The 12583-nt window shown below is 38.0% G+C and overlaps 2 protein-coding genes across 2 annotated transcripts in view; one reads left to right on the forward strand and one right to left on the reverse strand.

Moving 5' to 3' along the window:
* The window catches only part of CUNH1orf141 (chromosome unknown C1orf141 homolog), a 200771-nt gene that overhangs the window by 148068 nt on the left and 40120 nt on the right, over window positions 1-12583 (reverse strand). The gene's annotated exons all lie outside the window — the stretch shown is intronic.
* IL23R (interleukin 23 receptor) overlaps window positions 1-12583 on the forward strand; it is a 64011-nt gene that overhangs the window by 49960 nt on the left and 1468 nt on the right. Inside the window, exons 8-10 of the mRNA XM_053655491.1 lie at window positions 2308-2397; window positions 5307-5412; window positions 9855-9945. Of these exons, the coding sequence (XP_053511466.1) occupies window positions 2308-2397; window positions 5307-5412; window positions 9855-9945 (287 nt within the window). The remainder of the gene's footprint in view (window positions 1-2307; window positions 2398-5306; window positions 5413-9854; window positions 9946-12583) is intronic.

Below are 12583 nucleotides of genomic sequence, written 5' to 3' on the forward strand. Positions count from 1 at the left end.
TTTAATATTCTGCTCCAGGGATGGAATTCTCATTACGACTATAACACTACAGACATTAAATAAATAATAAATATACCAGGAGATTTTTTTTAGCACATTAGACAACACGCTGGTGATTACAGCTATTACAATTTTTCAGTCATAAAAGTTATGTGGTACATCATTCTGTGTTTGTGAATGCTTTTGCACCTGAAAATACATCAAAATACCATAAATTACCAATGGCAGGTAGATTATGGGGATGGCATTAGAGATGGTTCTTTTCCTATTGCTTTTATTTTTCCTGTTAAAATTCTTTTATTATAGTTACTGCTTTTATAAAGAAAAATGTTAAGTATGGTTTAAGAAGAAGTGACTTAACCACTTGGTGGCGGTATGCTATGAGAAATATCATCTATATGGTTTCATATCAGTCCTACACTCAGGAATTTTGCTATTGTCCTGATTTCTTCCATAACAATCTTGTTCATAAATTGTTTTACTTCAGATATCTAATTCTTTGTGAAATCACTCTCTGACAATTAGGCTTCTCTTTTAAATGACTTTAATCTAATTAAATTAACACACCTGGTTGATTTGAAACTATGATAACAGAAGAGCTTAAAGGAAGATCATACTTATTCTCTACTAGGGCTAATAAAGCCCTAGTCAGGTATAAAAATTACTTTTACATAATGCAAATTAATAACTAAAGTTTCATTCCTGAATAACCATCTGTATTTTATACAAAAGAATTACATTAATTTGTATTAAAAGCCAACAGTAATATATATTCTTAAATTAAAATGCTAATTTTAAAATAATGGAAGTGAAAAAAATAAATGAGCAACATATGCTATAAACCCATGGTTTTGCCAAATTAAAGAAAAAGTTTTGTCACATTTTAATGTTATATTTCTCTTAAAATTTGAAACTAATGTAGGTGCAGACTCTTGTGTGGGTTCCCTGAGAATGAACATGAGCTTATAAAATAGAATTTAGATGAATAAGCCTGGCTGTTGGCCATGGGTCATAACCTTGTACCCTCAGAATACGATGGAACCAGATACTTGAAACAAAAGCCAGTGAAGCACGGAGAAGCCAAAAGGGATTTCTGATTTGTCACAATTCACAGTGAAACATTTTCCTCTTGCTGTGGAGAAGCCAGCATAAAAGCATAGGAAAGAACTTTCGGCTTTTCTGATGTTTTCATCTTCTAAAATTCCCTACCCATTGTTCTTACAAAACTACTCTTCATTTGAGCTTGTTTTGGCACCCAGATCAGCCTTTTTCAAAAATTTCCAAAGACCCAGAGGAACTTTTCATTGAAACTCTGTATTTTTCTCAAAGACAGTTGTCTGAGCTACGTAGCTCGTTATACAAATGAGTGCTATCTCAATGGCAGCTAAGGACACCTCAAGTTGTAATTTCCTCCTGGCCCCCAAAGTAATTTTTTTAAAGGAAGAATTTGAACACTGAAATCAGAATGACTGAATAATAGGGCTTGAAGCACTCTTGGGGATCCAGAGCTTAGAACCATTTTCAGGAATGTCTTTTATCAGCTGGGAGAATCGTGCCCTTGAAGTCACCCCTGGCAGCTTTTAATTATCAGGAGGGAAGAGAGGGGTAAGGAAGTTCCAGGACTCTTTTGAGTCCAGACTAAAAGTGAGTTGGCAGCCAAGGCTGCTTACCCCTTCCTGGTTAGAAGCTTTCATTAGCGTGTCCTGACAACCTTGTGACTAGACCGGGCTGGCCAGCATCCCTGTCAGCAGGACAGGAGCAGGGGGAAGTCATTAATGGCATTCTACCCATGTTACAACCTCAGAATGTCTGCTTAACCAAAATTGCGCTTCTTACGTGGTGTCAAGGTGCGGGTCACTAATAGCATCTCAAAGACTGTGCAAAGCAAGTGACACTGCTGGAGGCTCCTAAAAAAACCTAAACTATATTGTATCATTTATTGGGAGGAATCAAGTAGAGGTCAATTATTGTGCATTTTGTCTGGATCAGTGAATGAAATAAAGCTCTTTGGTATTTGTTGCCTAGAAGACTCATGAAATTAGTGGGCACACCTTGAAGTTTCATAAACCCTTAGTAGTTTTTATTGTCTTTTTTCCCCAGTGTGTTCTCTCTTGGAGTTTACCCAATTAGATAAAAAGAAGAAAAGACACATAATCGAAGGCCTTTGCTTTTTATTCCATCTTTCAAGCCTATTAAAGTTACTGGTTTACTTTAATCATCTCTAAATAAGTAAAGAAACTCTCTTAGGAAATTGGGTAACCTGAGTGCAAAATATAAGAAGCTGAAGCTATTTTCTTTTTATTTAAGTTCCCTTGGTCATGCTGAAATCATTCCAACATGATACTCGGAATTCTGGGCTTCTCATTGCTTCCATCTTTAAAGGACAACTTACTTCTGGTAAGAAAATACAACTTTTGTTAGGAGATTTTCTAGTAGTCTTTACTAGTCATTTATTTGAACTCTCCATACTGAAAAATCCTGTGTCAGGTATAAATTTCTTGATAAGAAGATTTGCCATATGCTTTCTATAGGAAAATAATCAACAAAGATCTGCTTAAAATTGAATTTAAGGAGTGGTGTAGATGGATTTTGCCAGCTTTCGCTCTGGGTCGGATACATTTTCATTTCAGTTAGTGCTGGGACGCAAGACCCCAAAACTTCTTTCTAAAAAAATTCTACTATTTCAGTGTCTACCATATACCAGCAGTTTTATATATATCATTTTTCTTTTTTAAAAAATTATTTATTGATTTAGAGAAAGGGAGAGAGATCAATTTCTTGTTTCACTTATTTATGCATTTATTGGTTGATTCTTATATGTGCTCTGACCAGGGATCAAACCTGCAACCTTGGTGTATCAAGACAATGCTCTAACCAACTAAGCTACCAGCCAGGGTGAGATACATCAACTTGTTTCTATCTTCAGAACAACTTGGTGAGAAAAGTGTTATGTGTCTATTTATAGATGGGAAACCTGACGTTCAGAGGGGTTAAGGAATTTGTCCAAGTTCATCCTAAGTGACAGACTAAAATTCGAATCCTGTTTTTCAAATTCTGAAGTCTCTGCACTTTCTCTCATGTAATCGAGATCCTATTTTATGTGTTAGTATGACTCAATCTTCCATTGATAAATATACTTAAATATTTTAGGCATAAAAGGATATTAGATCAGGTTGTATAATGGCAAATACAACTCTAAACAGAAGTTTCAAATTAAAAAATTTTACGCATGACTATTTCACTACTGGCCATTTGTAGATCACTTACCTCCTTGCATAGAAATCTGGCAGGAATAACCTAAGAATTTTTGCAGGTTATATGGCCATTCTTTGGACTTTTGCTTATTTATTTAACAAATATTCATTAAGCAACTACTATGTGCTAGGCACTGTTCTGGGTGCATGGGAATTGGCAGTGAGAAAAATGAACAAAGCCCCTGTCTTCATGGGGCTAATAGATGGGGGGGAGGTGAGAAAACAATGATTAAAACAAGAAGAATAAGGTCAAGTAGTAGTAAATGTCATAAAAAAGAAGGTATGAGCACTCTGAATCTATACACGTGAATAAATTACAAGCAAGTGCTTAGGTTTAGTACAGACCCCTAATTACAGATGCCTACATAGGCCTGCACCTTCATATTTCTGTGGGAATTGTGGAGGCTAGGAACTCAAGGCAGCTCTGTTACATAGGTGTTATTATCTCTATTTCACAGAAGAGGAAACTTGAGCTTCAGCAAGTTTATAATTGTGCCCTGAGGTTACAGAGCTGGTAAGTGGCTGAGTCCATTTCCAACCCAGGTCTCTCAGGTCACTGCTCTATCCTTGGTCCCCTTTGCCCGGTGCTCTGTTAACAGGGGATTCTCTGTCCTCTTCCACGTGCTAGTGCCCACATGTATGTGGCAGTCAGTACCTTCCATTAGTTGCATGAAATCTTTAGTAATTCATTCATTAGTCCTAGGAAAACACTAATTTCATATCCACTGGGACTTTGGAGTAATCTAAGCCCCTGACTACCAACTGGCTTTTGGAGAGGGACTGGACAATTTGGAGACCCCAAATGTATTGCAGGTGCAGCTTGGAAATAACTAGGGAAGGGCTAATACAGTGTCTGCCACATGACAAGTATATGATAAACATTTGCCAAAGGGAGGAAGAGGGGGAATAGAATGGATGTTAATAGCCAGCACACTCAGAACAAACTCCAGTGTGATCAATCATTTCTCAATTACAGTCTATATTTGAAAATAGAAAACAGGATAGCCCTGGCTGGTGTAGCTCAGTGGATTGAGCATGGGCCTATGAAGCAAAGGGTTGGCAGTTTGATTCCCAGTCAGGGCACATGCCTGGATTAAAGGCCAGGTCCCCAGTGGGGGCCACGTGAGAGGCAACCACACAGAGGTGTTTCTCTCCTTCTCTTTCTCCCTCCCTTCCTCTCTCTCTAAAAATAAATAAATAAAATGTTTTTAAAAAGAAAACAGGGTTTTACATGTATACTAGACAGAAAATATGACGATCCTGGAGGTAACACATGTTGAATATATTATATTCATAATTTAACAATTTCAGGGGATTAATTCAACTTCAAAATGTAAACAAAGATTGTTAGCATTTTTTAGACAGTGTTCTATTTGTTGTTTTTTACATTATTTTTATTGTATTTTTCCATTAATCTGCCCTGTATCCTCTTCCACATCCCCCCATGCCCTCCCCCTGCAATGCATCGTTTTCCAAATAAAATGTGAGTGCAAGATATGTAACAATAAAAAAAGTTTGTAACATCTAACATATATTCTAAATAGAGTGAATCTCCTTTCTCAGTGGAAAAAATTCATGAACAATAAATTTTGGAGAATGGTACCAAGTTGTATATAACTTCTGTCTCACACCAAAGATTAAAAAAAAACAACTAAAAACCTCAGTCATGGTTGTGGCCTGCTCTGTTACAAGCAATTAGAATTTGCACTTGTGTCAGAAAAACCAAATGAGGTTCATCACTAAACCTTTTTATATAAAATATGCATGCACAAGCTCAGAAAAATGTCTAATGCTAACCACTTTTGCTAGAGATGCACTTCTAGAAACCCACTGAGATCAGATTCATGCAACCTGCAACCTGATTTTCTCAAACAGAAAGTGTTGTCATGCAGTTTGGAAGAGCAGTCACTTTACAGCTTGTTAACTTTGTTTCCCTTTTTCTCTTTTCCTTTGACATCAATGATCTTTGCTTTGAGCAGAGTAGAGAGAACAATGATTCTGACATCACATGGTCACTAAAGCTTAGCTAAAATTATTTTTCTTTCCTCTCAGACACCAGGCAACAGAACATTGGACTTTTATCGGGCATGGTCTCCTTTGCTGTTGTGTTGTCAATTCTTTCTTTGATTGTGATATTTAACAAATCGCTCCGAACTAGGTAGGTTTTTGCAGAATTTCTGTTTTCTGATTTTTGACCATGTATTTGTACCACCAAAATGCAGTCAATTATTTACAAAAAATATTCATCGACATTTTTATTCAGAGAAAGGAAAAATACCTACTTATGTCAAACTGTTTACAAATGTCATTTATTTAACCCTCACAATGACCCTGCCAGAAAAGCTCTATGGTCTAATTTACATAAAGCTTACAGAGGTTAAATGATCAGCCGAAGGTCACTAAGCACTATCCAGGTGTCCAGACCTGGTTGAACTCATAGCCCATGCACTCTCTTTCACTACACAGCTTTCTCACTGTGCCCTCAAGTTTATCTTCAGTGCCTGGATTCTCTAGAGTGGTTAAGTCATAACCTGCCTTGAATTCTACCCAAATACACCCCATGAGTCAGTGTGGAGAGAAGTGGGACACCATCTGAATTCATCACTTTGATATCAGTCACGCTAGTGTTTTAGCATGCAGCCCCAAGGCCCCTCCTCCTGGCCTCCTTCAATCATTTTCCCCAATATGGAAATAGTAACAATCTATGCCTTGTTATTTAGAAAATGAGACTTTGAGAAAAATAAAGCCTTCGATTTCCTAAAGTTTACTACATGTAGTGAATACATATTTCTTTCTTTTTAAAGTATACTTTATTGATTTTGCTGTTACAGTTGTCCCATTTTTTTTCTCTTTTCTCTCCCTCTGCCCTGCAATGCTCCTCCCCCCCTTTAGTTCATGTTCATCGGCCATACACATAAGTTCTTTGGCTTCTCGATTTCCTATGCTATTCTTAACCTCCATCTGTCTATTTTCTACCTATCATTTATGCTACTTATTCCCTGTTCCTTTTCCCCCATTCTCTACATACCTCCTCCCCATTGATAACCCTCCATGTGATCTCCATTTCTGTGATTCTGTTGCTGTTCTAGTTGTTTGCTTAGTTTGTTTTTGTTTTTGTTTTTAGGTTCAGTTGTTCATAGTTGTGAGTTTACTGTCATTTTACTGTTCATAGTTTTGATTTTCTTTTTGTTAGATAAGTTCCTTTAATATTTTATATAATAAGGGCTTGGTGATGATGAACTCCTTTAACTTAACCTTATCTGGGAAGCACTTTATTTGTCCTTCCATACTAAATGATAGCTTTGCTGGATAGAGAAACCTAGGTTGTAGGTCATGGTTTTTTATGACTTCAAATACTTCTTTCCAGCCCTCTCTTGCCTGCAAGGTTTCTTTTGAGAAGTCAGCTGATAGTCTTATCAGCTGGGAAGTCTTTTGTAGGTAACTGTCTTCTTTTCTTTTGGTGTTTTTAAGATTCTCTCCCTATCTTTAATCTTGGCTAATGTAATTATGATGTGCCTTGGTGTGTACTTCCTTGGGTTCAACTTCTTTCGGACTCTTTGAGCTTCCTGGACTTCCTGAAAGTCTATTTCCCTTGCTAGATTGGAGAAGTTCTCCTTCATTATCTTTTCAAATAAGTTTTCAATTTTTTGCTCTTCCTCTTCTCCTTCTGGCATCCCTATGATTCAGATATAGGAATGTTTAAAGTTGTTCCAGAGGTTCCTAAGCCCTCCTCATTTTTTTTGAATTTATGTTTCTTCATTCTGTTCTGGTTGGATGTTTCTTTCTTCCTTCTGTTCCAAATTGTTGATTTGAATCCTGGTTTCCTTCCCGTAACTGTTGGTTCCCTGTATATTTTTCTTTATTTCACTTTGCATAGCCTTCACTTCTTCCTCTATTTTGCATCCGTACTCAAAATTTCTGTGGGCATACTGATTGCCAGTGTTTTGGACTTTGCATCTAATAGGTTGGCTATTTCCTCATCACTTAGTTCTTTTCTAGAGCTTTGATCTGTTCTTTCATTTAGGCCATATTTCTTTGTCTCAGCACACCTGTTATGTTGTAAGGGTCAGAGCCTTAGGTATTCACCAAGGTGGAACAACTCACTTCGCTGTGTTGTGGCACTGTATGTGGCAGAGTTGTCAGAGAGGGTACAGTGGCACTTGCTTGACTATTGCCCTAGTTTCAGTCACTTCCCTTGCTTCCCACAAGCAGATTGTGTCCTTTCAGGGGCTGATTCCTGGGTGGGTGAACTTGTATACATGCTAGGACCTTGTGGGCCCCTCCAATGAACTCTCCTGTAAGGATGGGAGTCTCTTCCACTGCCGCAGACCCTATAGATTTTATAGCCCAAGGTTTTGAGGCTTTATTTTCCCTGCACTGGAACCCTGGGTTGCACAATCTGTCTCACTCCCCAGTTGTTCCTCCTGGCTTAATCACACATGAATGTGGGATAGCCCAGTCTGCCAGCCACCACCTCGCCCATCCAGGTCTGCCAGCTGCTTCCCTGCCAGGCGTCCTTGCTGCCCCAGCTTCCCATCTCCACCCCTTCTACCAGTCTGGATGAATGTTTCTTCTTTAACTCCTTGGTTAGCAGTCTTTCATACAGTTTGATTTTCTGGAAGTTCTGGTTGTTTTTGTTTTTAAATTGTTTGCTATCCTTCTTTTGGTTGTATAAGGAAGCAAAGCATATCTATCTATGCCTCCATCTTGGTCAGAAGCCCAGAATACCTATTTCTAGTGTACTGTTTTATGTGGCAACCTCCTGTTCTATCCAATGACTTTCTAATTTTAATACATATAAATGTTCTTTGCCTGATTGGCACTGAGAAATAGTTTCTCTTTCTTGCCATCACTTGCTTCATGAGATAATCTTTGTTTCTTTTAAATTCATCACCAAAATGAGGCAGAAAGATTTAGAATGAGCTATTCTAAATAAACTAGTGATTTTAAAAATTTATGTAGACTTTTTTCTTAGAACTTAAGTATATAAACTACACACTAGTAAACATATCCCTGACACCTTTGATAGGTGGGCAAATGAATATGGGACTTCATTTTAGGTTGTATTAAAATACACTTGATTATAAAGCTCTTTGAAATATTTTGATGTTCCAACTTATACATGTAAAAATATTAATATTTATTTTGTTATGCAAAGAAGTCTCAGTTAGTGTGAAAATTTAAGTAACATTAAATTTGTTACTAAGAATAATTAAAGATCCACTTCCTATTGATAATGGCAAATAAGAAAATAGGACAATTCTTTGCTAATTTAATTATTTAAATAAGTATTCTTTAAAAAAATATAAAAGAACAAGAGATGATTCCAATATAACTATTATACATATGAAGATACTATTATTTACTATAACCATACATTATTTATATAAGCCTTATTTCTTATATAGGACTGGAAAACAGAGGGAAAACATTTTAAATAATGAAACCAAAAGAAAAACATATATATAAAGTAAATGTATATATATATTCTCACTGTAGCAGCTATATAAAAACTTTTCCACAACAGCATGAACCTACTAATTTGGTCTAATTTTAGGTATAGAAAGAGAGTGTTAATTAGTAATTTCTAATTTATGAAAAGAGCTGAATCATAAAACATTGCATAAATACACATAAGAAAATTATATTTGCCCTGTAGTACAAGGTAAAATTGGGCTAGCAAAGTACACTTCAGCCGTTCTGGTTGTTACTTAGTAAAAGTCCATAGAGACGCTGCTTAAACAGATAAACACATCTGATCTGCTGTTCACAGATGCACTGTTTACTTGGAAAAATGTGCCAGAGGTCAGTTTAGTCTCTTTTAAGTTCCTGGTACAACCTCTTTGCTCAAATCAATATTTACTGTAAATGCAGAAAGTGCTTTCAACACAATGACAGTGCCAAGGGGTAGCTTTGGGGAAGAAGTGGGTCAAACACAGCTTCTCTCTCTTCTTCCTATCACCCTACCTCAGTGATCCTGAATAAGCACATAGCGTAAACAAAACCTGGCATTCTCACTGTGCCGCAATACTGGAAGACAACCTGCCCTGTCCCACGCTCCACCCACATAAAAAGTGTTTGGAGCCACCACTATCATCTAAACTCTATTTGAAGTCACAACAAATTCAGAATTGGGGAAGCTGGAATTATACAATTTTATTATATAACATTTTCTCCTTTAATATTTTTCTGTGGTATGATCACCTTGGAAAATTGTACAAAATATCCCTTAAGTTTTCCAAACTTTTCCACACTGAGGTCTCCTGCTCATCATGCCTTGCCATATCTAACATATGTATAGTTTTTCACTTTCAGCATAGTTCTCTCACTTATCTTGAATCTAATGTGCATGATTGAAATGTTCTAGCTCAGTAGACAGAAGCAGAGCAATAGAGAGAAGAGAAAAATCTGGCAGATATTGAGTCAACTTCCCACTTAACTATTTGAAGTAAGAGATAGAAATCTTAGCTCCTGCTTCAGAAAGTTTCATTTTTATTATGCATTCCACTTTATATAGTTGATTTCCTAATCACTCATATGATTGCCTGCACCAATTCTAAAGTAAAACGCTTCTTTGAATGTGGTATTTTTGTTTTTCAGAATTAAAAGAAGAATCTTCTTGCTTATACCAAAATGGCTTCATGAAGACATTCCTAATATGGAAAACAGTAATGTCGTGAAAATGCTACAGGTAACCAAACACTGTCAAATAAAAGATAAATGGCAGCTGTGACCAAGAGTACAGTTTAATAGCATAGAATTCCCATTCTGATAAATAAATGTGTGTGCATATTAGCATAACTGTATAAAATAAATAGAAACAAAATTATACATATTTCAAATTGTACTTAAGAGGTAGGAGAAAGAAGCTAGAGAAAGAAAGAGGTAAAAGAAAGAAACAATCCTACTCAAAAGAGAAACATGAAGTGGGAGATTGTGGGCTAGGTGCCAGGGTCACTTGGCGGCCATGAAATTGGTAGATGTCTTCAAGGGACCAAAGGAAGAGGACAGAAAAGCTCAATTGATTAAGCCTCAAAGACACAAAGGGGTTTCTGTTTTACATGAGATCAGAGAAGCAGGTGGAACCCAAGGAGGACTCACCACTTCACTCCTGAGACCCAATGAAATTCGAGAAAGTAAATGTGAGGGGACTGTGGAGATGATGTCATCAAGGGTGGGCCGGGTTTCCACTTCAGCAAAAAAAAAAAGAGAAGGGTGAGCCAGGAAGACCCTGGGAATATATGGGACTTTGCTAGTTAAGGAGGAACTGCTGATGATTATGAAAGAGCGGAAGGAATCTGCCATGTGCGCTCCTCCTACTTTCCAGCACTCTGGTCTGGTTAACAAGAGGCCCAAAATGCAGTCAATGGGACAGCCACATTATCCAAGCACTACAATGCAGTGATGTAAGTGCAGTGACAGAAATGGGACCAAACATGATGGGAATGTAGAGGAAACATTGAAAGATGAATAGAAGTTGAAGAAACAGGGAACGTTCAAAACAGGAAGGACAACATGAGCAAAAGCAAAGAGGTGAGAAGCTCATGTTGGGTATTGCTTTATCGAAGAGCTTTATATGAAGAGTAGCTGGAAAAATGCTGGAATAGTGAGTGGGAAGAGATCACAAAAGGTCTTAATGCTATGGAACTTCATTCTGTTAACTGACACTTCTCAAATTAAGAAAAATCTGTATTTTTAGTCTAGGACCCCTGTTTGGAGCTTTAGCAAGCCCTTTAGTCAACTCCTTCCCCAACTTCAGAAAAATCTCTAGACATAATATTGTTGCATATTAGAATCCTGATGCCCAGGCCCATTCCAGGATCTTGGGGGGGGGGGGGGGGGGTGGGCCTGGGGAGACCCAGACAGCAGCATTTTCCAAGGCTTCCCAAGTGATTCCACACAAAGACAACATTGAGAACACTGATAAGGAGTTGCAAACTACTGCTGAAGACAATGAGAAGCCAGTGAGGGGTTTTTGATTAGAATAGACGTGATCCTTAGAAAGAGGCAGATTTAGGAGGGCCAGAGAAATGAGCATGCTGAGGTATGGACAAAATGTTGAGAAACAAGGATTCGCAGTGGTGAGGAATTTGTAGAGGGTCTATACCATAAAGAGTGAAATGAATCCATGGAATGTGACAAGGAACAAGTCCTTGTCCAGAGGCTTAGTTGAGAAGTGAATGGAGACCCTCTAAAAAATTCATTGATTTTGATGCCTTTTAGTGCTTCTGCCATTTTTTGTTTCACCTCTTCCGTATTGCCAAAAGTTTCCCTTTGAGTATTTTTTCACCTGGGAAAGCACAAAAGCAAAAAACAAAGATTGCTAGGAGGAAGACTGGGTGAATAGGGAGGGTGGGGCACAGGTGTCATGTTGTTTTTAGTCAAAACTGCTCAACACTCAACACAGTGTGGACAAGTGAGCTTGTAAATCACCCATCATGAAATGGGCAAACTCATTGAAAGAGCCTTCAGAAAAAATCACTGGAACCGAATACAGCCTCTCATAGTGCCAGCTGGTACACTGCTACAGATGGGTTCCTAAAACATTCACCTAGTAGGGGGAAGCCTGTACTACAAAGGACCGGCCCTTCAGAAGATAATTCCATTTTTTGGGTCCTCCCTCATGTTATGTACATAATTGTATATGCCATACTTTTACATGTCTGGCACTGGCAGTAGGTTTGTTTACACCAGCATCACCGCAAACAGTAATGCATTGCACTGTGGCATCATGATGGCTATGGTATCACTAGGTGATAGGAAGTTTTCAGTTCTATTATAATCTTATGATACTACCATATATGTGCTCCTTCACTGACTGAAACACTCCATGGCACATGACTGTATAGGATTAGGTACTATCTTGGTTTCCGGCATCCACTGGGGGAGGGGGTTGGAACATAGTCCCTGTGGAGAAGAGGGGGCTACTAGACACGTCTCTCCATCCCATCCAAACCTTCTAAGTTCTGTAGGGAGGCTGAGCCTGAAGAAAATTTGAACACCAGTTCATGCTGCTTTATTCAAGGTCTTCCTTTTTGCGAAACTTCCTTCACAGTCTGGAGTCTTGAAATTAGAAGTTAATCTTAGGGTTTCCTTCAAATGAGGTTTTGTTCTAGTTAGCTCAAGCTGCTATAACAGAATACCATGGACTGAGTGATTTAAACAGCAAATATTTGTATTTCACATTCCTGGAGGCTGGGAAGTCCAAGATCAAGATGCTAGAAGATTCGGTTCCTAGTGAGAGCTCTCTTGCAGGCAGCTTCCTTCTTGCCGTATCCTCACATGGCAGAAGGAGGAATCATGCTTTGCCTGCCCAGGAACCAAGCCCA

This window comes from Artibeus jamaicensis, unplaced genomic scaffold (assembly GCF_021234435.1).
Source record: "Artibeus jamaicensis isolate MK-2021 breed Jamaican fruit bat unplaced genomic scaffold, CSHL_Jam_final scaffold_1019, whole genome shotgun sequence".
NCBI classification, from domain to species: Eukaryota; Metazoa; Chordata; class Mammalia; order Chiroptera; family Phyllostomidae; genus Artibeus; species Artibeus jamaicensis.